The 27,976-nt window shown below is 43.2% G+C and overlaps 1 protein-coding gene across 9 annotated transcripts in view; it reads left to right on the top strand.

Annotated features, from left to right (window-relative positions):
* BCL11A (BCL11 transcription factor A) overlaps window positions 1-27,976 on the top strand; it is a 100,393-nt gene that overhangs the window by 873 nt on the left and 71,544 nt on the right. For 3 of the 9 annotated variants that reach the window (XM_019631180.1, XM_019630877.1, XM_019630608.1), the window contains exons 1-2: window positions 1-286; window positions 7,108-7,437. In XM_019631180.1, coding sequence (XP_019486725.1) covers window positions 232-286; window positions 7,108-7,437 — 385 coding nt within the window. In that variant the 5' untranslated portion in view covers window positions 1-231. Of the gene's footprint in view, window positions 287-824; window positions 1,000-2,534; window positions 2,592-3,470; window positions 3,607-7,107; window positions 7,438-27,976 lie in introns of those variants that run through there. The other 6 variants (XM_019630759.1, XM_019630820.1, XM_019630683.1 and 3 more) reach the window with 5 other exon arrangements.

Genomic DNA, 27,976 nt, shown 5'->3' with positions numbered 1-27,976 from the left:
TTTTTTTTTTTTGCTTAAAAAAAAAAAGCCATGACGGCTCTCCCACAATTCATCTTCCCTGCGCCATCTTTGTATTATTTCTAATTTATTTTGGATGTCAAAAGGCACTGATGAAGATATTTTCTCTGGAGTCTCCTTCTTTCTAACCCGGCTCTCCCGATGTGAACCGAGCCGTCGTCCGCCCGCCGCCGCCGCCGCCGCCGCCGCCACCCGCCCGCCCCGCAGCCCACCATGTCTCGCCGCAAGCAAGGCAAACCCCAGCACTTAAGCAAACGGGAATTCTCGCGTAAGTAACCCAATAATAGTAATAATAATTATTAATAATCACGAGAGTGCGCAGGACAGAAGCAAGAGCGAGGGGGGAGAGAGGGGTGTGTGCATGCATTTTAAAATTTTTTCACGAGAAAAACCTCCGAGAGTCGGGATAAAAGAGATTAAAGGGAGGGGGGAAAAAAAGCAAACCTCATTCCATCCCGATTCATAGCCGTATGTACTTTTGGGATAGCACGCACCTTTTAATTTTACAAAAATTTGACTCCTCCTCTTTCCTGCTTTCCGCTGTTTTATTTCGCTTTTCGAAAAGGAATGCAATGATTTCCCCTCCAATTTTGCAAAATAATGAACAATGCTATGTATGGATGCGAACAACTCTCTTGCAAACCTAGGGGAGGGAGGTGGAGGAGAAAGGGGGGTTGCTTCCACTCACCGAAGGAAGGAAAACGGGGTGGGGGGGGTGAGAGGGAACCCAAGCCTAAAAAACAATTCCCAGTGAGAAAAGAGGTGAGACTGGCCCTCGGACATCAGCGCGCTCACGGTCAAGTGTGAACCGGGAGGAAAGTAGTCATCTCCACAATAGTGAGAAAGTGGGATTGTGGGATGGGGCCCCCGGCGCTCTGGAGTCTGCCGAGTGTGGAGAGGGGCCGCGGCGGCTGGGAGAGCCGGGCGACCGGGAAGGACGGGAGACGCGGCCGACGCTGCCTCCTTTTGTTCCGGCCTGAGGTGGGTGTTTGTCCCGCTGCCTTTTGTGCCGGCTTCTCGCGCTTGCCCTCCCGCGCCGCCACCGCCGAAGGGCAGGAGCAAGGGCCGGGGGTGAGCGAGAAAGGGAGGGTGGGCGCCCGTGCCGCCGCCGCCCGAGTTGTGGCTGCCCGCCCCTCCCGGGCGAACCTCAGTGGCGGCGAGAAGACGCGCAAAATTAAATTAAATTAATTTAAAAACTAAATATAACAAGGCAAGAGAATGTAAAATTTCTTGCCCCCAAACAGAAGCCAAACGCTCCGCGGGCAGTTTCTGCAGCGCTCTCCTCTTTGACTCCCCCCTCCCCCCCACCGCAAAAATCTCACACTCTTTAAATAGAGGGGAAGAAAATACAATTACCCGTTTCCCCAAAACCTCTTTAGTTGCAAACTTAGAGCGCCGGCGGCACGGAGAGGGAGCGAGGAACTCCCTCCTCTTACTATTTTTTGGAAGATTTTCAAAAAAAGTGGAAGTGGATTTTGATTGGGAAAAATCTCGTGTCTGAATGTTTACAAGCACCGCGTGTGCGGGAGCCTCCTGCCAACAAACAGACAGAGGACCGAGCGCGGCGCGGCAGCCCGGGAGCGGGCGGCGGCGGCGGCCGGGCCTCGCCGGGGCCTCGCCGGGCCTTGTCGCGCCCCCGCCCTGCCCGAGATTGCCCACCCGGCGCCCGGCGCCCGGCCGCTTGCACTGCTGGCAGGCCGCGCCGCAACTCTGCGCCAGCGGGGTCCACGGTTCCCTCGCCCCCAGCACAATACCCAAACCTCCCCCCGGCCAACCCGACTGTGAAATCGGCTGGGGAGAAACGCAGCTTTGCAAAACATTTTTATTTTGCAAATCAACTGAAAAAGCGCGTTCTGCGCCCCTCACCCTCCCACCCCCGGGTCTCTGGTCCACAGCTCGGGACCGTGGGGAGGTCTCCACGTGCTTTCCCTGCCCTCCTCCCACCCAGCCTAACTACCAGCCCCTCCACTCCTGAGCGCTGACACGCGGCGGCGGCAGTGGGGGTGGGGGTGTTCGGGGTGTGGGCAGGAGAGTAGTATATTCGACTATGCGTTTTGGGAGTGCTGAATATCGGGACTCCGCGCACCTAACACTTGAGCTCTTGCCCTTTACCCCAGACCTGGCTCGGTCGGGGGTGGTGTCCTTGTGAGCCTAACTGGTGGGTGGGTTGCTGTCTCCTCGCTAACAGAATGCGTTTGGAAAGGCGGGCGGTGGGCACTTAGGAAAGTTTGGCAGTGAGGGAAAGAAAGGCGTGACAGGGCCCACATCCTTTCCCCTCCTCATTCATGACCTTTATTTAAATTTTTGATGCAATTTTAAAGGACCACAGATACCCAGTTTTGTATTTTTTAAATGCGGGGGGGGGGGTGCGCATGGAACTGAATTTTTCACTGGGCCCTGCAACTTGTCACAGACTTTGGAAGCTTCCCCCGCCCCGGCACGTTGCGGGGCCCTCCCTCTCCCCACCCCCGCGCATCCCTCCCTCGCCGCTCTCCCCCGCCCCCCACTCCCCCGGCTGCGCCGGATGCGGAGCAGACGCGGCGCGCGGCGGTGTGAAGTTACAGCCCGGCCAGGTACCCGCGGGAAGGAAGGGCAGTGTTCGCAGGACTCGGGAAAGCCGGGCCCTTCTTCGGAAGGATGCATTGGGGGCTCAAAGGACAGACCGAGGCGTGCAGTCCGGGCTGCTCCCTCGCCTCCTTCCCCCCATCCCGGGTCCATCTCGGGACACTCCAGGCTGGGTGGGTTAGTCCCCCTTTTCCCCAGTCCCAGTGCTTTGGGTTAAGGGACCAGCTTGGAGGGGGTTCGGGGGTCGCTTCGTTTACTGGGTGCAAAGAGGGGGCGGGAGCCATTCAGGTCTTTAGGACACCCCCCACCCCCCCCATCCTCCGCTTCTTGGGCTGAATGAGAGCCATTCGGTCGCTAGGAGGCAGAACAAGATCAAGAAAGCTCAGCGAACTTGAACCTGTACCAGAGCCTCCCCCCACCCCCGTTCTTCGTTTCTCCGCCGGGGAGGGAAGAGCTTTGCGAGGGTGGGGGTGGGGGAAATGGACGGTTAGGCAGAATTCCCTTTCTCCCCTCATCACCTCTTAGGTCTTTGTTCTTCATTTTGACTTTAAAAATGCTTCAGGCCAGGGCTGCGTAGAAGCGCCCCGGCGCGCCGACAGCCCCGGGCACAGAGAGCCGAGCTGGGTGGAGTTCTTGCCTTCTTTCGGGGCGGGCATTTTTGGTAGGGAGAAAAGAGGAGTGCACGCCCTTAGGCTTCGGGGCAAGGCCAAAGGGCAGGGTCCCGCAAGTTTGCACTTAATCTTCAGGTTCACTCCTTCCACCCCCTCATCCCCGCGCAAAGCACCTACCCCCAGCTCCTCCGCCTCCTGCAACTCTTGCCTCCGAGCCCGAAATCACAACAATAGTAATAGTTATCATCATAATGATGCGGGCAAGCAGCGTCATTAATAATGAATAACCGCAGCCGCCGCCGCGCTGCGCACACCAGTGCCGGGAATTGCGGGAGAAATGCATTTGCCGAGATCCCCCAAAGTAAAGTGTGAGCCTGTGGACACAGAATGAATTTCAGGAGCCGCGCTTGAGGTGTGTGCGGTGATACCGAGACTGCACCAGGTTAACCAGCCGAATTTTTTAAGCCTCAAGTGCCATTTTTCCCAACTGGCGGACCCAGGGAACCTCGTTACCCGGCGGTCGGGCTGGATGGACGTGAAGGAAGCAGTCGGGGCCCCTGGCCGCCCGCCGCCTCCTGGCCCCGGGCCCCACGGCCCTGCGGCCGCTGCTGCACGTGTTCGCAGCGAGCGCCGCCGGAGCCTGCAGCCCTGCACGCTGCTCGCTTTGTGCTTCAGAGTCCCTGCGCCCAACTTCACTTTCTGCACAGCCCGACCCAGCCGGGCCCCCTGCCCCGGGCTTGTCGTTCCTGCCGTCGCTTTTGTTTCTTTGCTTTTCCTTTCTGCATTTCAGCCTCGGTTTGCTTCCTTATACTGTTAAGACAATTATAGGGAAAGACTTGGAAAGCAAACTTGAAGGCAGATCTCCCTCCACCCCCCAGCAGCCCTCGTTTCCCTTGCTCCTTCCCTACATTTCTTCTAAGGCTTTATTTTTTTGTTTTTTTTTTAAAAAATTTATTCCTTTACAACTGCAGAGAGAGGAAAGAGATCTCAGCCGCTGGGGCATTGAGACGTTTCAGTCTGTCTTGCTGTTTGAACGCAGAAGCATTTCATTTTCTATTTCTCCTCTTGTACAGAATTCGCGGCTAATTATTATGATTATTTGCCCACTCCCTTCCACTTTAGTCCTGGACTCCCCGCTTTGTAGCCGGAGCTTAGGCCAGAGCTTAGAAAAGATAGTATTGTGGGGGCAAAGGAGGATGGAGTTGAATTGAAGGAAGGGGTAAAATGGCTGAGGTTAGGAATATTTTCTGGGAAAGAGGAATTTGCATTAAAATGCAGAGAAATTATCAGATACCCAGAAAGGAAATGTTGATTGCCACTGAGAAAAAAATGTCAGTGCAAATCAGTAGACTACACCAAGAGAACTGTATTTTCATATTTTCTTTGTGCCCCACTTCGTCTGAATTTTAATAATATAGTAGCAATAATAAGAACAGGCTTTGGTATTTCTCTGAACATCACTAGCCAAATGTTTTGCAGGGAGCCCGATGTTAAACGTATTTCATACATTAGGGTATAATTCTTGTTAATTAGCAATAATTTACGTTAAGAGCATAGAAAATGTTGAGGTTACAGGTTTTATATCTGTACATTTGATCATCTTGTTATTTTCAAGAACTTTGCCTCCTATAAAATTAATTAGGTGAAATGTGGAGGTGTAATCAGCAACCTGAATTACCACTTCATTTCCTGGTTTTGATTATAAATCAGTTCAGTCACTACATTTAGAAGACCTTAACCAAGTCTGTTTTGTACCGCATTACCTTTAACTATTTGATACCTAGGAGAATATTTCCATTTGCTCCTAAATAATATTTCCACTTTCAAAAATGTGTCAGGCCTTGGGAATAAAACAACGAATCTTAATAGTGGAGTTTAAAAAAAAATGTTTTTTTCCAAAGGGTCTATGTACTACTAACTTCAGTAAATGAAAATATTTTTTCTTAGTCTTTCTTCAGTCTTTAAACCTCAGAACTTGTAGTTAATGCTGAAAAACAACAACAAAACCACATTTGTTAATGTGTACTTAAAATCTTTAATTCAAATAGCAGGGATCTTGGAGAAGGACTTCCTTATTTAGTTCCTCATTGGGTCAAAATGAAAGCAAATGTAGGATAAAAATGACATAGAGGCATAATGCACAAGCACTTGTGTTTTCTTTTATTTGAAAAGTATGCATGTGTATTCAGTATTTATCTTTCGGTCAGTATGTTGAGCAAAGAAACATAAGTGCTTACCTTGCTGTCTTTATTAGTAGGAATATAACCTTCATATTCCTGTGATGACCTTATGTTAAATTAGGAGGAGTACCAGAGGCTAGAAATTATGACATGTCCTACTTGAGCACAGGTGCAACTAGGCAGGGCTCTCTCAATATTATTTCACCCAGCACATCTGGGAGTTACTCCAGATCTTCCCCCTCAATATTCAGCCTGGGTAGGGTTGAAATAAATTTAACCTGAGTTCACTGGATTTTTGCACTTTATCAAAATCTGTTCCAATATTCTACACTCAAATTAAAATCTATTTTTTGATTCTCTGTGGCTTTAAGTTCATTAAATGTGAAATTGGCAGCTTGCTAAAGAAGGTCAGACTGATTAACTGTTTAAGACATACATTTTCTGCTTCAGTTTTATTAACTGGCAGCATCCTGGATGTGTTTTGTATTTTGTGATTTTTTTTTTTTCATAGAGTAAGCATAAGGTTTTAGGAGCAGAAACTTACCAACTCTTTTTACCCCTTTGGAAGGTCAAAAAATGATAGAAGCTGTTCAAATAGATGCTGAAGTGTTTTGGTGCGAAGTTAAAAAAAGGAAACCGGAATGAAAGACATATCTACCTTGTTATACCATCCGCTGGTGATTATGTGTGCAGAAATAGTCCCATAATGAAGCGTTTTAGAGCTCATTCAGAAAATTAGTCAACTTTGACAACATTAGGCAAAGTATTTCAAGTCTAAAGAAAGGACTTCTCAGCCTTGTTCTGAAATGCAGCGTTTGCTTGACCATTCTGATTTTTATGTGATGGGGGCCACCAAGTGCAAACATGTTTGGAATATTTTAGGCTTTCTTTCTTCAGAATGAAAAAATGACTAATTGGCTTATTTTCTTAAGTACTCAAAAGTATCCCATTTAGCTAATGTGTCTGAGAAGAATTGCCAGTGAATTTGGTATTTCTTTGATTTTGTGGCACTGCTGAGAGTGAGATCAGAAAGGTTTTTGGCAGTGTGAATTATGCTGCGTTATGATTATTATTTAGATCTGTTTCACAGGTGAATGCAGTCGTTTTCTTATTATGGCAGTGTAAATGTGGCACATTTTCTGTGTGATGTAGTAGCTTTCTAATTTATGAAGCCATGCCTCTACTCTTAGGAATATATACATTCACACACAAAGGGTGTGTATGTTTATTCACCTCTCCTTTTATTGTTTGGCACAATAGACAACTTAGTCTATAGGAAAAAAGAAACTTGGTTTCAATCCATGTTTTCTTCCATTTTTTGAGGTGGGGGTAGTTATTATTTAAGTTTTCTTTATGCCTCCTGCATTAACTATTTATTTAACAGTCACAGTCTTCCAAACTCACAAACCAGACACATTTGTAGTTTGTGTGTGTGTGTGTGTGTGTGTGTGTGTGTGTGTGTGTGTGTGTGCGCTCGCCTGGAATTATGCAAGTCAGACGGTTTTCTTTAAATACGTGATGATTTACCTCATTGATAAATCTGCTTGTTTGTTGATTACCTTCACAGCCTTGCACATTTTAGGTGCTCATGTTTTATGGGTATTATATGGAGGAGCCTAAAAACACTTTATATTGTATAATGTGGTAAGATGGGATGGGATTACGAGTGTATTTCCTCCTTTTCTCTCCTTTCTGGCACTCTAATAATTGTGCTTTTGTTTCTCCAACCACAGCCGAACCTCTTGAAGCCATTCTTACAGATGATGAACCAGACCACGGCCCTTTGGGAGCTCCAGAAGGGGACCATGACCTCCTCACGTGTGGGCAGTGCCAGATGAACTTCCCATTGGGGGACATTCTTATTTTTATCGAGCACAAACGGAAACAATGCAATGGCAGCCTCTGCTTAGAAAAAGCTGTGGATAAGCCACCTTCCCCTTCACCAATCGAGATGAAAAAAGCATCCAATCCCGTGGAGGTTGGCATCCAGGTCACGCCAGAGGATGACGATTGTTTATCAACGTCATCTAGAGGAATTTGCCCCAAACAGGAACACATAGCAGGTAAATGAGAAGCAAGGAGAAAAGCTGTTTGCATGTTTTCTTTTCATTTGCAGAGGCGCTGTAGCCAAGCACTAAGGAATGGTGAAGTGCTTTCTGTATTTCTCCACGTGACTGTCCATGACAGCCCTGTAATGTTAAAATAATCATTCCTATTACTTACGTCCAGAACACCAAAAAATAAATATTTCCACTTCACAGAGTCAGATGTAGGCAGAATAGGTACACACACCTGATAGCTTCTTTCTGGATCTCCAGATTCTGAATTTCTTTCCTTTTTTTCTTCCCTTCTTATTTTTAAGTGTTGAATCTTACTACACCTAACCCAATTTCCAATGTCCATTTCTAGCCTTGGGGACAAGTCAGAGGCAAAGCAGCCATATAGGCATTTGTAGTTTGGCCAATGACCTGTTTGAGTCAGGCCTCGCCAGGGGCTCAGTTAGTTCTCAAGGCTTCCATGAAGTGGGCTGGGCTGGCAGGGTGTTTTGGAGAGGGTGGAAAGAGTTAACTGAGCTTCAGGGCTAGCCTTGGATCCATATTGGCTGTCAGCCCGTATGGGGCTGTAATTAAACACAGCCCCGTGGTGGGATGACACCGTGACCTTGACTTTAAGATGCCATTTTCGACTGGCCAGGCCAGAGTAGAGAGGGCAGTTGCTGAAGCGCACAGACATGCTTACTCGAAAAGTTTAAGGGCATGTTGGAAATTTCAAAAGGTTGGTTTGACAGGAACGGCTGCTCCCTGCAGCCTGCCTCCTCAGCTAAATGATAAATGCTTCTCTGTGCTCTCTCTTGTCTCTGATGTGGTTTTGACAGATGTATCTTGATTTTGTTTGTGGTTTACACAACCACATGTCACCCTTACAAATGTCCAGTCCAGACTTCCACTGTTTCTGCTATAACACAATGTAAAAATTCTCTTGGAAAAGTACATACAGTGTATTCAACAGCTCTCCTTCCTTTGGTTAATTTTAGCAGAGAGGTAGCTAGGTGTGTGGGTTGCTCAGCCGCTCAAGGGAAAAGGAATTGACGGCTAACAGAGGGACTTAAATCCCTACTCTCAGTGATAAACAGCAACACTATATAGTGGCCTTTGAAACATATTTTTTAACAAAACAACAGCGATTTCACACATAAGACAAAGTGAATGCAGATTCTTGTGGTGACAAAAACAGCATGCCTGTTGTGGCTCGCTCTCTTCTGTTTTTCTCTGCCCCCTCCCCCAAAGGTAGAAGATTTGTTCAGTTTTAGGGAAGGTAGTGCATATAATCAATTGATTCGCTGGAACTTGGCTCCCTGACCTAGTTTGACCACAGAGTTGAACTGTAGTAGGTCAGTGGTCCGGAGAGGATTAAATGTCGTATTATTTCTCCTCTCCCCCTTTGGAATTTGATCATTAAAAATCAAAAGTGGCATTTTCTTTCCTTTTTAAAAAAAATGCTTCCTGCAGTAGCACTCAGATACTTCTCCTTAAGTGCAGTGAGAAATCTGCTCCCAGGGACGCTGCATTTACGAAATATTTTTCTTGAATCCACCACATTTCGCTTAATGTGACACGTAGGTTAAGATTTTATCTCCCCCCTCCCTCACCGCACCCCCCAGTAGGATATGGGAATGGCCGTTTCCATGTGCTGTCTTGTGACTGGAAGGAAAATGAACAGAAGTGTAAGGCATGATTAATGAAGCAGGAGCAAGCGGAAGGGGATTTGTCGTCTTCAGAGATCCAAAGCCTTTCTAAATCACCAAATATGGAGTAACACTTGCGTGATGTAACATCGTATTTACATATCGAGCTGCTCGTTTAAAAGACAAAACACAGTGTCTGTCAAGCAAGAATTAAAACCACACTTCTTACTGAGGTCCCAGATAGGTTATTCTGTCTCAGATTAACCAGCTCAAAAATTCTGTGCTTCTGTATTTAAGAGGAGGAATCTAAAAGCTGGGGGAAAGGCCCTATAGGAAAGGCCTTTTACTGTTATAGTTGTGAATCTATGTAGGGAAAGAAAAGATATTTTCCTTACCTTTCTGGTTGTCATAAAGCTTCTATTATTATGATGTTTTTAAAGAACTAAGTACAATAATAGAGCCCAGGGAAGCCAAAAAAAAAACCAAACAAACAAACAAAAAACTTTATGTTTTATAGGGCTAAAATAAAATAATTTCACTGAGGTGAAAAGCTATCTAAGATATTCAATGGGTGCACAAATGCTGCGACTCAGGTGAGGTAAACCTTGCATGCATGAATAATTACAAAGCCTTGAATCCTTTCATTGTGTTTAATCACCTGTTCCCACCCTGGAATTGGCTGTACATAAATAGCATGGTCACATCTCAAAGCGAGATGTCAGTAACTAGCATCACGACTTCTCATAATTCACAGTAATGAATTAAGCGTTTCCTATGGTGAAATTAACATTCTACCATGGCACATAAATTAAGATGCCCTGGCCCTCAGGTGCCTCCGAAGCGAAGTTCTGGAAGATGGCTGTGTACTCCCAGCCCATTTCTCTCAAGCATGTCTTCACAATTCCAAGTCTGCTTTTCTTTTTATGGTGAGGAAGGAAACAATAAGAGTAATCATTCAACGAATATTTGAATTGTGTCACAAAAAGAAAGGAGAAGCAATGCTCTGTATTAAGAAAGATATATTGATGAATCTCTAGAAGAATATGTTTGGCAACCACATAAAAGGTAGTCATTTAAGTACGCTGTGTAGGAAAGGCTTTATTAAAGTAGTGTAAGTTGGATTCGAGCTCACTGTGTGCTCTGTGCCATTTTACAGGCAGGAAGCAGGAATGAAACAGACAGAGACAGATCTTCCTGAGATAAATAAAGCTTAGAATTGGGGGCTTTTAAATAAGAGAATGAAGTAAAGTTCTTTAAATCTTTAGCAATATGGTATGCATTTTAACTGTACATAGGCCTCTCAGTGCTGAGTATTTCTGAGAAAGGATGATTTTTACCTGGCGAATAGAGGGGTATGTATGTGTTAACTACACACACATACGTGGAACAGGTTGCTTTTTTCATTTTATTTAAATAGTCAAAATGTTGTATGACTATGACCCATTGAGGCTATCAAAATAGTATTAATTTAACTGGAAATGAGCAGGTTATACTGTGCGGTGCCGAGTTCATCACTCTGTGTGTCAGATATCCACCATTAGCAGCCTTTGACTGGCAGTCAGGGCTTTTCATAGGGGTTTGGTTTTGTTCTCTAGTCTCATACTTTATGATGGTGGACATAGTCATTGAAGATTAGTGAATATAAAACTGCTGTTCACTTACAGAAAAGGCCACAAAATATTATCCCACAGTATCAGATTTGAGGTTTTGGCTTATTGCACATAGAAATCTTTAAATTACTGTTGAGCTATCATAAAGTTAGCTTTTTGAGAGAAGAGGAGAAAACATGACAAGTTCTATAAAATGTAGTCAAGTCTCCTAGTATTGATATGTAACATTTTTTCCTCCTTGAAATCATGAACATAGACATTTATATCAGGGCATTTAAAATGATTTGCCTAGACAATACACCTCATCTAGATAATAATATGTAAGACAGATACTCTAATGAAGCTAGAAGTACTAGTTCAAACTAGAAATGCATTAACGTGTTACTTCAAGGTAAATCAAGTACAACAAACTTACGCTTTTCAGAATTTAGAAAATCAAACTTGCCTTTTTTCTCTTTGTACCCCTTCTAATTCTTCCCTAGCTCAGACTGAACTAGAGGATGGTATTTGTATGCTTTACAGTGTAATTGTAAATGAGACTATAAATTATCATATCCTATTATGACTACTTATTTTTCATTTTTCTTTATTTGCGTGATTCTGAATAAAAACTACTGACTGCTGAAGTGAATTTTTAGCATGACAGCCAAACAGCAACAACAACAGCAACAACAAAAGCCCCCCAGTATACTGATTAACATTTTGTTTGCCTTCAGAATCCAGAGTCTAGAGAATATTGTTTCCTAATAAATAACCTAGGATTTTTACTGGGAGCCTATATTTGTGAGGCCACTACCCAAAGACTCATGTTCATGAGACTGGGAGTCCTATATACAGGCTGTATTTGTAAATAAGACAGAGAAAGGTTGTGAACTGGCAGCTTGGATGTTTTGTCAAAGTGCAATGTCAGAGAAACTCTTTCTAAGACAAATTGTAAATAGAACTGTCACAGTGATTGCATGATTGAGCCGCAGAAGTGTCTTACAATTGTTGGCATTGTCAGAGGACTTTTGAAAGCTTAATTAAACACAGTGGCCCACATGGCTGCTAAATTTACTTCGGAAAGCCAAAAAAAAAAAAAAAATCGAAAATGTGGAAGATCCTCAAAATCCTAAGTTCTTCAGACATTACCCTTCTGGTGACACAGAAAAGATGCATTGTGCATTTCCCTAGTTGTCTTTTATAAATAATAGTTTTGAGAATAGGCCCACGTGATATGAAGATCATCCTGTGTGTGATGTGGCGATTGTGTTAGTTTTTCTGTCTCCTGCTGTTACAGACAGTTAATGTAAAAATGGCCTTTTATTGGAAACACAAATATGTATTCACTTCAAGAACAGGAGCAGAGGGAGAAAGTTTCCCTCCCATTCTCTGTGTTTATTCTGTGAAAGCCTAAAAAAACAGTGCTGTAATTTCTTAAATCACCCCATTCCTTGTTGTGTTGCAAGTTGTGCCTTTTACTTTGAAGGATCTGAAATCTGTTTTGCACACCTTTCTCCTAGAGAATGTGGCATTTAATTGTGGAGCTGCCCATGGGCTGGAAAATGCAAGTGGGTGTAGAAACGTGCAGGCAGGCAATGTCAGGACAGCGAACCTTAAGCTCAGGGAAGAGGCGAGTTAGATGCATATTAATGGCACATTTTAGAGTCCTGGAAAAGCATTAATGTCACTGCAGCATCAATGTACGTTGGCTAATGTAGGAGGTCTAAATTGGAGTATATAACAAACATGCAAATCCTAGGAAAGCATTTTTCAGAAATTCATGATTTCTTAGTGAAAGTGTTTAATAAAGGAGAATAGATGAATGGTGGCTTCCCACGTTAGTCAGTGAGAAAAAAAGTAAGTTTGGCTTTCCTTTGGGGGAATATCTGAAATTTAACCGAAGTAGCACAGCTAGAGAGATGCACCGAGATTGTGTCATTTGATGTTAATTGAATCTACTTTGGTTGGCCTGTTCACTCCCTTTATTACGCAAAGAAATCATTTGACAAAATTTACCCCAAGCCCAAGTCTGTTTTTACATACAGTAGTACCAGCTTTGTGCAATAAAAAGCACTTAGCATCAAGCTGGACCCAGCCTGGCACCTTGCCACTTTTTTAGCAAGAGATTTAATCACCAAGGATCTTTAGTACCTTTCTGCTTGTTCAGATTTCATTTGGGTCATGGTTATGTCAGCAGTGTTGTTATTACAAGGATTAAAAAAAATTTTTTTTTAACTTAGTGCCCATTTTTAACATTACCTCAAATCAAGCAGGTTTTTATTTTATGTGTCAATTTGGAAGGACATTAATAAAGTTCATAAAATATGTTCAGACTATATAATTTAATGGATAATGGCTAGGATTTTTATTTGTAATACAAATAGAAAATTGGCCATTGTATCCCTCCCTCCCTCTGTTTTTTCCCCCTACCCAGGTAAAGAAGCATCCTTTAGCTGCATCTCCCCTTTACTTCCAGGGTCTAGAGCTCTGGCCAGTATCAGTAAATTTACCTTTGTAATTTGCCATGTAGTTTTTACAACAATGACCTAATTAATTTGAGCATGAACCATATTATTGCTACTAGAGTCATTTTCTGTCACAAACTTAATTTCCAGGAAATGTAACCTGACGAATAAGAATGCTTTAGCTCTCCACATGTGCTCCTAGAGACCAGAGGCAGATTTAAAATAATAGTAATAAAAAAAATGCCAGCATTATTAAAGCCAGTATGCTTGGTGCCAAACTCAATTTGAAGCCAGTAAACATCAGACTGTATTTCTAATCAGTTTTAGAATGTAACGCAGTCCATACTGGGTTCACTGGAATTTTGTCTCCCTCCTTTTTTACTGGCCAGCTGCACTCCCTATGCATTTTTAAAACATTTCAGCAAAGGCTTTTGCTGTTCTTAGCAGGGTTTCTAACTTGGGGTCTATTTCTGAGCTCATTCGTCATTCTGCGATGGCATTGAGTTAGGTTGGCAAGGGAAGGATTTGAGGCATGGGGGGTGGTGAGGTCACTTCTGACCCCAGCAGGGAATAGGTGAGCTTCATTTGCCTTTACAATAGGCACACAGTTACTGCACCTTGGAGGAGCTCTCAGGTGCCGCTCAGATGGGCGCATGTAAATGCCCTGTCAGATGCGGAGCTGGAATATTAATGCTCCTTCCACCACCGCACCGTAATAAAGCTGTACACAGCCAGCTTAATATGCAGCTAGTCTGGGGAATTGTGTAAACTTAGATAGCCCAGTGTGAAAGACAGCAATGTAAAAATGCTCGATATGCCACAGTTTCCATTCTTGTTCTCCTGTGATCTATTGCAAAATGAAAACATCATCCTTTTCTCCTCTTGGAGTTGTCCCCCCAACTCTGCCACGTCCCAATCCACCACCAGAATTTTTTGCGTGTGCTGGTATGGAGAAATGCAACATAATTTGTTTCATATGGTTAATTACAGGCATTTGAATATTTAAAAATTTAAATAGTCACAGTTCCAGCTTTTCCTGTTAAAAGTATGTGATTTGAACAAAGAGAGTACAGTGTAAATATTTGTGGTGATTTGCAACACCCCCTTACTGCATTAAACACACACGCACACACGCGCGCACACACATTCAGTTTAAATCTAGTGCTGACTTGAAGAACTTCTGTACCTTCATTTGTATTTTTTTTAACCAACTCTCAACTGGAACTCCATTAAAATATTTTACCATTATTTTTGAGTCCACTGTTGCTTGAGGTTTTAAAGAGGATTTTTATAATGTGTTCATTTAACAGAATCAACAGCTGTCAGAACCAGTTGTGGTAAATCCACAAAACATACAAAGAAAAATACACACGTTTCCTGAAACAAAACACTTGGAAAAATAAGCTGCCAAGAACTGGCGAATGAGAAGTTTGCAGACAGGGAACCGGAGTGTTTCATCTCTGGGTTCACCCTCGAGACTGATCTGAGCGAATCTGATGCAATGCCGCTGGAAGGCTTACCTGTACAGGTTGCTGCCCTGAGCCAGTGCGCTGTGCACAAGGACGAGGCTGTCTTCCTCTTCTGCTCCCTTTTTGATCTCTTTAGATAGATAAAATACCAAATTCTTAGAGTGCTCAACAACAAATTATATCCACTAAAGGTGAGATGATCAGGTTTAAACGCACTGTCAAAGAGGCGAGAAGGCGCCTCACACACCCTTTTCCAGATAGGGTTGGCAGCGTTTTCCTCAGAATTGAATCGGGCCCGCCAGGGAATTCCCAGTGGGGACCTGGAGCAGGCATGTTGATGAAGGGGATACCTGGGGACCTTTGGTCACTCACAATGAGTTTCTGTTTGTATCTTCACTCTTGTTAGCATTGGTGATGAACAATTACACCTACAATTTGATCTTAGTTTTAGATAGAGGTGAGTCCACTGATTAAAAACTCCCATTAAAATGAAGAATGGAATTATTGTGAAACCTGCAAAGGTGCTTTCAAAAAGAACACAGGTGCTGTTGTGTTTCTCCCCCTTTTCTATTTTCTGTTTGAACTTTCTCAAAAACCCAAGTTAGCCTTCTGCTAAGCATCAGGGCATTTAAATTTATATTCAGCAGTTCATTTTCTTGATATATAATCATGCATTAAGAAAAGCTGCAAAAAAAAATCACATCTGTTAATTTTTAGGGAAATAAGGTGTAGGTAGCTGGGATCCTTACCTTAGTTGGAGCATAATGCACTACATGCCACGTCTGATCTTTTATATTTTAAATATGGAGTTTTTCTTTGGGCCGAAAAAAAAACCCCCAAAAAAACCCACCTCAAGTATTTCTCTTTACTGACTCAGGGGATACCATTATTTCATGATTTATTTACATTTAGGGGGCAGCTCACAATGAGCCATTTATTGCTCCTTTTAGTCACCCCCCCCCCAAGTCTTTGAGTTCACAGTTAAAACAATGCATTTACCAATGTTAAATTTTAAATCTCATGATTTTCTCTCTCCTGCTTCATCTCATCCTAAGATTAAAAAAAAATTATTCTTTTACATTTAAAAGTGAACATTGGCTACTGAAGAATGATTTAAAGACTGAGAAAAATTTTAATAATAAATCGTAACCTTCTCATGTTATGTTTTTGTTATGTTAAGGGGAAAAATCAATAAGGAAAAATTTAATTCTGATAAAGATACTCTTGGATCTTTGAAAACAACTGCTGTCCTTTTAACTAAAACATTTGAGCAGCTTCAAAGACTATGTATTTCTTCTGATCTTGGAGCTGTGTGACTGGTAGCAAGAAGGAAAAAAAAATCTTATTCTACATACAAGTGGATTGCTTAACAAGTCTGCACAGACACGTACTTGTTTGTACAATAGAGATAAAAATTCCTGTATAAAAATAATTCAGCTGCTGACAGCAGGCATTGTTGTTGGACCTGTCTTTTGTGCTTGTCCCAGCTCTGGGCCCCCTCCCCCTCTATCTGCTTGGGGCAGATGGCTGCTTGCAGACTCCTGAACAGAAGTTAATTGCTATATATTAAATATATAGGTATTGTATCTAAAGAGGAATATCTTAAGCCTTCCTATATGCATTCCACTCTACTTTCTGATGTGACTGCGGCATTGCCAGCAGGGGGGTGGCAGGCAACTGCTCTAAGAGGGAAAATGACTTGAAGGCAGTTAGGGGAAATTTGGCCTTCAAGTCCCATTTGCTCTCAGTGTAGCATCGGTTTCTAAACTTTTGTTTTTAATCTAATTCTGATTTACTCTGTCACATCCCATATCAACCCTCATTGAACTCTACTCATGTAGAGTAACATTAGTGTCAAACGGAATTGGTCAGGACCGTGGACCTGTGGTTCATACAGATGGTTGTGGATGTGGGTTACATGCAGCTCTGCATCCTATTCTTTCTAATAAATGTTACAATGTGGCACTTCTGAGCAGGGCCCATGGATCAGAGACTCTAGGAATCAGGGATAGTACCTGAAGTTGTCTCCCTTCTCACTCCTCTTTCCCACTTCCTTGACATACGTACATTTCAGGTAAGGTCAACTTTAGGAAAACATCTAAGGTTTGGGGGTAAAGGGGAGAAGGGTGGCAGAAGTTGGTGGAATATTTTCAATATGCTTAAATGCAGTCACCAGGCAGAGAGCCCTCTGGGTCCGGCAGCTGAGCAGTAAGCACAGGCACGTGGTCCTTTCCAAGCTGTTATTCTTAGTCTGACTTGTATGCTAGCAGAGATAGGACTTGCATATACTTTGGTGCTTTCACCTGGGTTGGGTGTTTGGGATGGAGGCAAAGGAGGCCTTCACTGGGAATTCTACCACTAGAATTTCTTAACAGCCATGAGGGTAGTAAGGTGTGTGTTAGCTTTCAAGGGGTGAGTTAGATTCTTCCCCAGACTGGAAATTGGGAAACATGAAAATCCAAATTCCCACGACACTCTCTAATAACTGGGGTGGGTGGGGTGGTGGTGGTGGGTGGACACCACAACTTTCCGCACGTCAGCTGATGTCTGCATGATCCTTTCCTCTTGGATTAAATGCTGCCAGTGCAGGATTGGGGGAACCCCCAGGAAGATAAATATCCCAACGACAGGATTTTCACTCCTCAGAAGTAAACCAGATCTGGCGCCTCTGCCTCATACTCTCCTTTCTTGCTCTTTTCCCTTTGAAAGCAGAAACTTCTAAAATGAATGCCACTCCAAGCCGATGAAAAAGCTGTTTTTATACCATAGTGGATGTTTACACAGGAGACACAACTTGAGGGGGAAAAGGCTTTTCGGGAGGGTGGTGGGACTCCTGTTAATCTGTTTTGTTGGAGGACTGTGCAGCGTTGCCTATGAGCAACTCTGGGCTGTTTTTGATAAATTACCATGTTTAGAGATAGGTTTGGCTCTTAAGGGCTTAGTTTTATGAACAAAGTCCGTAACGATGTTTGCTGCCTCTGTTTGTCTCAGCCCCTTCGGCTTCACTAGAAGCTCAATGTTTAGTTTAAGCTCAGTCTGGAAGATATAACAATTTTGCATTAAAAAAATGAGGAAATCATAGGAAGAAAAACCCTTTGCTTTTTGGATGAATCTTACTGATAATTTGCTAAAGCTCATTTGAATTTTAAGCACTTCTTTAATCTTCAAAGGCTAAATTGCTTTATGAATATGCATGGTGTGGGCAGACTTCAGTTCATTACCTAGTTGTAAATTCTAATGACCATTAGGTCCTTCCAGTAATTGCGAATTGTTTTGCATTTTTGATTGGCCTATTAACATGTACATTCGGTGCACATCAGGCTGGCCTGTCAGCCTGCTGAAGGAGAAAAAAAAGGTGAAAATTGTTTATAGCACCAAGATTCTTAGATTTTCAATCTTGCAAAATTGATGATGTAAAAAAATTAAAGCAGTGTTTTTTTTCTTCTCAAGATTGAAAGTTCACCAAGAGATTTGACATATTTAATTTACATGATGACTTTGCACTCCTTCATTAATGCAATTTGCATATGAAGCTGTTGTTAATCACTTTTGATCATGTTTTGTGTATTAGCTGCCTCAGTGGCTCTCCTCCTTGGATGCCCCAGTAGAAAGGAGCAAAATGATGCATCTTCTTGCCAAGCTTCCTTTAGTGAATTGAGGAATTAGAAGTCTAACCTTGAGTAATTACATATGTTTTATCCGTTTTCCTTTTAACGTTAAGTACATTTGTGGAAGTGTTTGCTGGAGATCCTTCTTATTTGGGGAGAAGACTGTAAAATGTAAGTGTGTGATTGAGGCACATCCAGATACGAACAGAAATATGTATTGCCTGTCCCTGTTCCCCATGAAAGTTGTTGGGCAGTTTTATTGTTAGCAGTTTGATGGCAGGGAGACTTGACTATATCAGTGTATTAAGACATCAGACTCCCTTTGGAAGAGAGACGGCTACAAACTACAGACCTTTCTAACAATGCGTTGGATTTCTTCTTTAAATATACTGCTGGCATCTACATGTCTTGGGCCTGGGTTTGGCTGACTTCTCTATCTCTTAGCTCAAGTCAGTTTTCCTGTGGCCTTGTTTAGCTTCTGCTCTCAAGCTGCTTGCTCTCTCTCTGTCCTCTCCTAGTCACTAAAGTAAATCGTGGTCTCGGGGCTCCTGGTGCCTCCCTCAAGGTATACAAGTGCCCTGGTTGTGAAAACAAGGTGCTAACTAACGGTTTCCGATTTTTGAGAGCCTGTGATTTTGGTGTTTGCCTTTGCTGTTGAATCGCCTGTGCTGTATTATTGATGTTCATCTTTGGTTTATGAGTTTGTCACTGGTTAACAAGCAGAATCAGAACACTGAAACTGATATTCTGATTAAAAGGAATGTGTAATGAAAGAAAATAAATTGTGATGGAAAATGAACAGTGTGTAAGAAACATAACTACAATTTTAACCTCCGAGGGACCCTAGCACTGCCCTGCCGTGACTTCCATCCATACCATGCTAAAAGCATGCTTCAGTTCAAAGTTGTTAATATTCAGCTGGGAAACAGTATCCAGAACACAAATAAATTATTAAGTGCATGAACTTTTTAGGCAGTAAGATGAACTGATGGGGTCCATCTGTGAGATCCAGGGGCTTTTTATTTGTGTGTGTCGAGCGATTCTGCCCTCTCCGACTTCACAGCCTTTGGTCTCCGGCCAACTGCATGCATAATTGATTCCACACGCACTATCATTTTCTTGATGTAATTGCTTTACTAAGATATGATGAAATCTAATGGATAATTTGCTATTGAAAATGGGCAAAAAAAAGGTTCATACTTTTTATGGGGAGGAGGGTAGTAGAGAAGGGGGTATTCAGATGACCTGGTATGGAAGAAAACAAAACGAAACGAAAAAGGCAAAACTAACTCAGGGACGCTGCTTCAATCGCTTTGGTTGTGGATAAGAAGGTCTTTATGACATATGGAAGCCAGTGTGTAAATCTCTCTTTTTCTATCTCATAGCACCCCCCACCCCCTTCATTCCTCCTCTCTCTGTCTCTCCCCCAAACTTTACAAGACAGGGATCCTAACAAGGTAAAAAGTAAACAATTTAGTCATCACAAGCCTTATTATTCAGTCTATCCAGGAGTTTTGCCATGTAGGTTTATTTAACTTCCAGGAATGTAAACACTGACACAGCCCTAGAAGCAGCAAGAAAGATTACAGTATTAGAGTTAAAAACCGTGAGCATGGAGTAGCTGTGCTTTATACTCAGCTACAATAACACTTACATTGAAGCATAGTGGTAAGTCAAAACCGACTGGAAACTTCTGCTTATATGGAGTACAAATTTCATTCTAATAGATTGGCATAATCTAGTGTACCCAGAGTAGATTTTCATATAATGGAGAAACTGCATAAATGTCAAGCACACAAATAATTCGACAGGAAGTAAATGAAAAGTATTATTAGAATTTCTTAAGTCACCATTACATTTTGTTGGTGGGACAATCTCATTTGCTCCCTCAAAATCATGTGTGGCTTTGCATAAGTCTTTTAAAAATGTATTTTAAGGGAATTTACGGACGTTGAAACATTGTTTTAATCCAAACCAGTTCATGCTTTAAATGTACCTTAAAAAAAAAATTGTACTGTTTTTTTCAAAGTATTTAAAGGGAGTGGAGGGGCAGAAAGCATATAAAGCAAATCCATCTCACTGTGGCAAACTGTTTTTCAAGTAAAGTCATAATAATGAACAACACATGATCTGAAATTTGATCAGCAAACATATACTTATGCCAAGGAATTTTCTTTCTTTCTTTCTTTCTTTTTTTTTTTTTTTTGCCATTCACATACCAAGTTTCTGTAAATCAGTAAACCAGGCAGAGAGCAACTATTGCAAGGGGGAGACCAAATCATAATACACAGAATGGCACAGCTAAGCTGTCTTTTGGAAGAAACATTAACATCACCACCACTAACAACAACAAAAAACCTTTTTTCAAAATTGGAAATGACAGAATAGTTTTAAAAGGAAAAAAAAACAAAACAAAAAAAACCGACCCCACCTTCTGATGCTCAAAACTTCAAACTATTAATAGACCACCAGTGAGATAGACTGTCTTTGTGCCTTGAAATGCAAAATGAGGGAAATAATTAGCAGAGGAACAAAATTCTCAAAATTTGAAGAACTTTTGTGATTACTGGGGGTACAGTGAAAAGAAAATGCAAATTTCTTCCTGATCTTAATTAGATTCAATTGTACTGTGGGTGTGTTGGATTTGGGGGGAGTGGAGGGGGCAGGGAGTGCTGGAGATGAAGCAAAGGACTGTGTGATGTGGAGACAGGTTAGCTGGGGCCTGGTGATATGGCAAGAAGAAAGAAAGATGGCTTCCATTGCTGGTGCAGTAAGGTGTGAGGGGCCCCTGAATCCTGAGCCCTTAATGTAGCTGGGCTCATTTTCCTCTGGGTCTAAGGGATTTAATTTGTCCTTTGAGGAGAGGGGCGGGCACTGAAATAACAGCTCAGGCTTCCTAAGGAAGGGGAAGCAGCCTGTGGGTAACTTTTCCCCACCCCATGGGAAAACTGTGTGGGATGTCTGCTCTGCCCTGCACTGCAGCCATCAGTCTCAAGGTGGTGTCTGCAACTGAGCCCCCAACCCCAGGGCACCGCCACCCTGACCCCCCACAAACATGCTCTTTAGAGTTCAATGGTGGTGGTTGGTCAGAGTCCTGCCAAAGTATGTGTAGCAAGTTTCACTGGCTGGATTTCCTCTTGAGTGAAATAATAAAAGCCCTGGCCAAGGCTTATGAATCTATTTTTGTTTCATTAATATTATTTATTATGTATTTTATTAATATTTTTAGGAGGGACTGTGCTCTCATTTGACCACTTGTAGTAATAATTAATACATTCCGTGCTGGTTGTAAAAAGTGTACTTGCATTTAATTGCAAGTCAGGATAAATTAATGGATATGATTTAAAACAAAACTCACTTAAAATATTCTTGCAGGGAGCAAAAGAGGGGGCAGCCCCTGCATTTAATTTATTTTCTGGGTGAGTGTCCGTGGTGAGAGGGTCTAAAGGATTGTGTGGGTCTAACGGGATTCGTGTACGTGTCCGAGAGATGTAGGGGCCCAGAAGGGGAGGAGGAAAACCTGGGCAGGAGGAGGGGAAGCCAGGAACTCCGTTCTTTTATTTAATTTCTGAGGTTACCAGGGGGGAAAGAGGGGCTTAAGCAAAGTGGTCAAGTCCATCTGCTCCAGAGAAGGTGGTAAAGAAAAGAGGTTAGTGCAAGAGGGAAAGAACACAAAGGGAAAATTGTACATTAGGAGCGCTGCTCTCCCTGCCGTGGTGTAGCCAGACTGGTTTAGCAGACAGAATGATAGATTGTTTTGTCAAGGGTCCCAGGGTGTGCCCTGAACTTGAAGCACTTTGTTTATCTTGAATAGAAAGGGAAAAGCACAGACATAATCGATGTCTAGTTTTTAGGAGCTAGAAAGAGGTAGGAGAACAGAGAAGAGTCGGGGAGGTGGGGGAGGTGCAGGCCCTTGGTTGTGGCTGTCCATTAACAGATGAACTTGGCCGAGGGCCAAGCGTTAGATGAGAGTGTCAGGGCCCCAGTGCAGCCAAGCCTTTTCAGTGTTTTTTTTTTTTTTTTCCCCTTTCTTTCTTTCTTTCTTTCTTTTTTTTTTTAATACCTGCTGACTGTACATCAAATGCTCCCAGGTCTTTGGCTAAAGGTAAGAGAAAAAAAAAGACACACAGCTCAATTTTTTTCCCCTCTGAACCAGTTGAGGCCAGTCTTTTGGCTACACACACAGGTTCTATCATCTTTCCTGGCTTGCCATTGGGAAAAAAAGAGTTGTGATAACGCCAGTAACCTGAGGGCCCAGGATCCGAAGGGTTTGGTGCGCGCAGGAGACCAGCGTTGTGAGCGCCTGCGCGAAGCTGGGGCAGGGCATGGCAAGTGGGCCTGCGTGTGCATGTAGGAAATCGGTGGAAACTAATTTTTTTTTTTTTTTTAATGGCTGAAGTTAAACTCCTTGTTGGAAAAGATGTGTGAAGGAATCTGTTGGTGGCTGAGAAAGATAACACACCAACAAGGCCCAGGAGAGGCTATGGGTGGAGGAAAAGTGGACCTGTTGGAAGCGCAGCATTTCCTGTGCAAGGCTGATAAACCCATGTGTCTGGGCTTGTTTTGTTCTCCATTATATTTTCTCCTTTGGTCTGTTCCTGTGTTTTTTAGTTTATTGTGACATTATGCATTCACTTACGAGGGTTGGCAAACAAGAGTCATCAGCCCAATAACTTCCTGACATTTTTAGCTCTTTGTGCAGCCTTTGCCCTTTTGCCACAAGTGGCAAGGTAGTTGAATTTCCCTGCTACCTACTGGCAGGAGGCATGTTCTGGTTCCCACCAGAGGGGCTGTTGGGGCTATAGCTGGGTTCTTAGAATTCTACCTGGGAGACACTGGGGCTTCCAAGTGGTGTGTGGGCCTGTCCGAAATGCAGTTCACACAATGACATCGATTGTTTTCCATCATAGACTTGAAAAGGCACCACTGTGAATATCTATATAAAATATAGTAAAATCAGGTTTACTTCCCCAGGCCGAAGCCTCACAAGCAAGGTGAATTTTTCTTTCTCCTTATCTAATAGCAAATAGAAACTGGGGAAATTGGGAAGCCTCTGGGCCTGTCCCACGAGCAACCCAGACAACTTAGTGAAGCCCTTAGATGCCATCTTCTCTCCTACCTAGGTGCATTTGTAACCTGTGTGGTAAGGAAAGGAAGAAAGGCTGAAAGAGGGAAAATAGACCCTGAAACATTTTTTACCTTTTTATCTTTTTTTTGTCCTTTTCAGCTTCTGTGAGTATGTGAAATAAAATGGTGAAGTGCTACCATGTCTAGTGTGTGAGCTTGGGCAGATGTCTTCATCTCTCTAAGCTTCGGTTTCCTCATCTGTACCGTGGGGGGAGTCACAGGACCCACCTCGTGGACGTTGTAAGCATTATTTGAGAAGGCTTGTCTGGCCACGTGGTAAGCACTAGAGAAAAACCAGCTACTATTATGATTATGACTCACGGCTGGGAACTTTTTTCTCCTGTCAGAACTGGGGTCTGCATAGTTCCTCACTGTGTGTGGGTGAGCCAGTTGGGATGAGAAGAGCAGAGCAGGGAGGGTTCTACAGGCTCAGAGCCTCTTTCTGCCTCCGGGTGGGCGCCTGTGGGAGCCTGTGGGGAGGGGTCATTGGGTGGAGACTGTTCAGTAGCCATTGCAGATCTGGTGAGGTGGGGTGACTGGGGGCCTTCTCCCATTGGCAGTTCCCTCAGTGCTTGGCTTTTCTCCCTACAGACATGTGCTGTACCACCAGGAGAGCATGCCTGGGTGTGTAACTTAGTCACTCTGGGTTCAGATTCCTACTTTGCCGCTGACTGGCTGGGAGAGTTTGGGCAAACCATTTAAGCTCTGTGAGGTGGAGACAACCCGAAGTATCTCCCTGATAGAGTGGATACAAGGAGGAAATGAGAGAAAGCACATAAACTACTTGCCACACAGGATGTACTCCCAAGAGTTGTTACTGCCATACTACGTATCCTATGCGTTGTTACCCCATCCCACAGCAACCCCATAAGGGAAGTCCTAATAGCCCCATTTGGTGGAGGAAGTTGGGTTTCACCAAGGGTTAAATGACTTCCCTGAGAGGGTTCACATTATTAAGGATTCACTCCTTTGTCTTCTAGTCATTACCCTTTGCCACCTCCACAAAAGGTTTGCAGCTTTCCGTAGTGGGCTGGGCACCAGTTGGGTGGGAAGCTCTGCTGCTGACGGTTGGCCCTCCTGTGGGTTCTGTGGTCAAGTGTTTCAGTCTTCTGGGAAAGAGAGGAATGTTCCCATCCAGTCCCTGGGCGGCGCAGTCCTGGGCATATTAGAAGAGCCTTGGAACTGTTGGAAAGAGTTGCAATGTAAGGAATTCTGCTTTATAAGTAGTCACTTCTCCATCTGTCTAGAGTGAGCCAGAAATGGGGCCAGGGTCCTGTGAAGAAGAGGGAGGAATTTTACTATTTGTGTGTGACTCGGATATGAGAAAGCAAGTAGGCTGACCAAGAAAGCAAGTTCGGGCTTTTAAAGGGCTGGTGAAGTGTGGCTTTCAGCAGTTCCGTTCTGTTGTCTCTCTGGCATTCGCTTCACTGACCACACCTTTAAAGGGTGGGGAGAATCAGAATTGTACTGTGAGGGAGAAAGTGTGTGTGTGGATGTGGATGTGAGCTAGTGTGTGTGTGTGTGTGAGTGTGTGTAGGGGGGTGCTGGGGACGATGGGTGCTGGGGGGTAATAATCTGCTTCCAGGAGGTTTTCATTTCTGGCCACACCAGCACTGTGGTAAGGCGAGTCCGGAAGGCATGCGAGGAGACTTGAGGGAATATTTGAATGGAAACTACAGTCAACAACTCCATATGATCCACATGTGGCTTTCCCTGAGGCAAGTTTTCAACTGCATGGTGGCCTCCCCCAGTCACTCCGCAGGCTGCTCTGACACCATTAATATTTGCTGAAGCAAGACCTGAGGTTCGTTGCAGAGGGATTACGTAATGTATTCCAAAACCAAATGTCAGTGTTTTCCTTTTATTACCCATTCTTCAGAATTGGCTGGGCCTCCGTAGACCTCCATTTATATCATTTCAGAGTCAGTCGCTAGTTTCAAGGCACCTACTGTGTGCGAAGGCTTCGTGGGGGAGCTGAAGAGTTGGCTTGAGCACTGACAAGTGTTAGCTGGAAGCTCTGCGCACTTAATAAGCTCTTCTATTCTGACCAAGGGAGGTTGTTTAGATCCACCATCAAGGGGTTGTCTCTCGCGTGGATCCCGGCAGTCTTCTGAGTTGGGGTGGGGGTGGAAGTGGCTGCTGAGAATACATGTGGGTAAAGAGCTCTAAACCTTCCATTTCAATTTTCATTTTGCCCTGGGACTGACATTCTTGCTCTGTGCCCCTCGCCCCTTCCCCTGGCTCTCCACGATATCTCTATGCGTCCTGGAGCAGGACTGCAGTGGTATTCCCTGATTGCTCCAGAAGAGAAGTTCTGAGTTGTGTTTGCTCGGACTCGTAGATCGAAAAGCTGGAATGATAAAAGGAATACCATTGCTTTAGAGCCCCCTCTTCCATCCACCCCTCCACCCCCAGTTTTTTCTCCACTGAAAATCAGGCCAGCTCTCTGATGGTGGCCTTTTGTTTCTTTTTCTATTTTGGCTCTGCCTTCGTTAAGGTAAGCACGGATTTAATATCCCAAGAGGCAGGCCGGTGACCCTTCAGGCCAAGTGCCTGGATGTGGCAACGCTATAATAAATATTGAATGGTGAGAGCAATGGAAATTTAACAAAGCCATAACTGAGGAGACCGCAGAGGGGCAGTGGACTGGTTAAGAGGCTGTTGGATGAGCTGGGTAGTATTTCTACTTCAACCTGATTGAAATGTCGGCTAAAAATCAATGCTGTTGACTAGTGATAATTTACAACGTTCCCAGTGCTAAGTAGTTCCCCGCTTAAGAATGCGTTGGCTGGGCAGAGATTAGTGCAGGGAGTTGTGTGTGTCACAATGAATCAGACGCATTATAGGTCAGCCCTTTATTTGTTTCATCATGACTTTTACACAGTTGTCATGTAATTTATGGCTGCTTTCACGTTGTCAAACATTTTCATTGCATCTTCTTCTTTAACACACTCCTGACAGACGCGCTGTCTTGGAAGGCTTGGTATTATTTCATAATCCGAGAGGAGGCCTGTAAACCAACAAATTACACTATCTTCAGGCTAATCTAAATGCGCTGCAGATTAAAATCAGAGCTCATTTGTCCCTGATGCAAATTATTAAGTTCTAATTATAAATATTCATTTAATTACCCCATACATTTTTATTTTGTGGACCCTTTTGAGCACTGCTGTCTGCTACAGGGGGAAGGATGCATAGGAGACAATCTGCGGTAATTAATGTACACTTCCCAAAAGGTAAAGGATAAACATATGCTGCTTTGTTTATCTTGTTTATTGATTGATTAGATGTATAGAGACTTTGGCATTGGCACAATCCAAAGTTGAAATCCTTTTAAAAATGAAAACTATTTAAAAATCTTCTGGGGAGGAAAAAGCAAAATGTAGCCAACCAAGAGCTTCTTGCTAGAACACATTGTCCTAAAATGTAGGATTTTCACCAGATTCTGTATTTGATCCAATCTAGATTTTGCAGAAGATAAGGGTGAGAGAAACTATACCTGTTTTGTATCTAGAATGTGAAATCATTTTTAGTAATAGAAAAAAAAACTATAATGTTGAACAAAAATGACATCCTGGTTTCCAGCCCTGCTGCCATCCTTTACTAGGAAATAACAGTATCTGCCTGTACTAGGAAGACAGTCTAATTGAGAGCCTTATGATAAACTATTTGATTACCAAACAATAAAATAAAAAATAAAAAGAGTGATAAAATAAACATTTATTTAAGGCCTTATAACTAGACATTTACTCTTCCATGAAGGCAGCGGAAAAATTACCAAGACTGATTTGGGAGGGAGGAAAAGGATTGAGGTCTTTTGGGATTTTTCTAGAACCAAACTTTGACTTTTAATGATTGTGGAAAGACTCTGGTCTGGGAACTATGTTCTGACTCCGAGCTATAAAACCTTGGGTTCTCTTCACCTTTTGGCATTTTACTTTCCCCATCTGTAAAATGGGTAGTTTGGACCGGGTGGGTCTCTAAATGGTTCCCGTCATATTCTAGCCTACTGGTGGGTCTCTAAGCTCATGTTCTAGCATACTCTGAACACACAGGCAGGTGGATTGATTTCCTGCTCTTTTTGGAATCTAGCTACTGAATGGGGTTCACCTGCAAAGAGGGCAGAATATTTTTTTGATTTGCTTCAAAGATAGAAGCCATGGTGGAGATTAAGGCTTGGGCTCATGATCCCTCGGCAGAAAGCTTAAGAACAACTTTCAAATTGCTGGAAGCAAAACTGACGCATGATATAATGGAATGGTGACAATTCACAGAAGTTTCCAGCCTTACAAGATTTCTCCATCTTCTAATTGTTGCAAGCTGTGTTTTTTTTTTGTTTTTTTTGTGTTTTTTTTTTTTATAAATTCTAAGGAGTGTAGTGTGTATTTTCCCCAAGCTTGCTTTTTTGGGCAACTCTAGCTATGTCAAAATAGAAATACATTTGACAAAGAAATCAGTTGAATTTAAACAACCAGGTATTTTAAATTCAATTAACTGACTGAATTCAGTGATATTTTCCTGCTGCCTCCCCCAAAAGCTGGTTCCTCTGTATGGACATAGCCTACATATGCTGAGTTCTTGGAGTTACAAATTCTTGCTTGTTAAAGGCATCCGATGCAACATGTTTAGAAGAACTCTCCCTCTGTTAGTGTTGAA

The sequence above is a fragment of the Hipposideros armiger genome, unplaced genomic scaffold (genome assembly GCF_001890085.2).
Source record: "Hipposideros armiger isolate ML-2016 unplaced genomic scaffold, ASM189008v1 scaffold_2, whole genome shotgun sequence".
Classification (NCBI taxonomy): Eukaryota; Metazoa; Chordata; class Mammalia; order Chiroptera; family Hipposideridae; genus Hipposideros; species Hipposideros armiger.
This window is presented reverse-complemented; position numbering and strand designations above follow the sequence as displayed.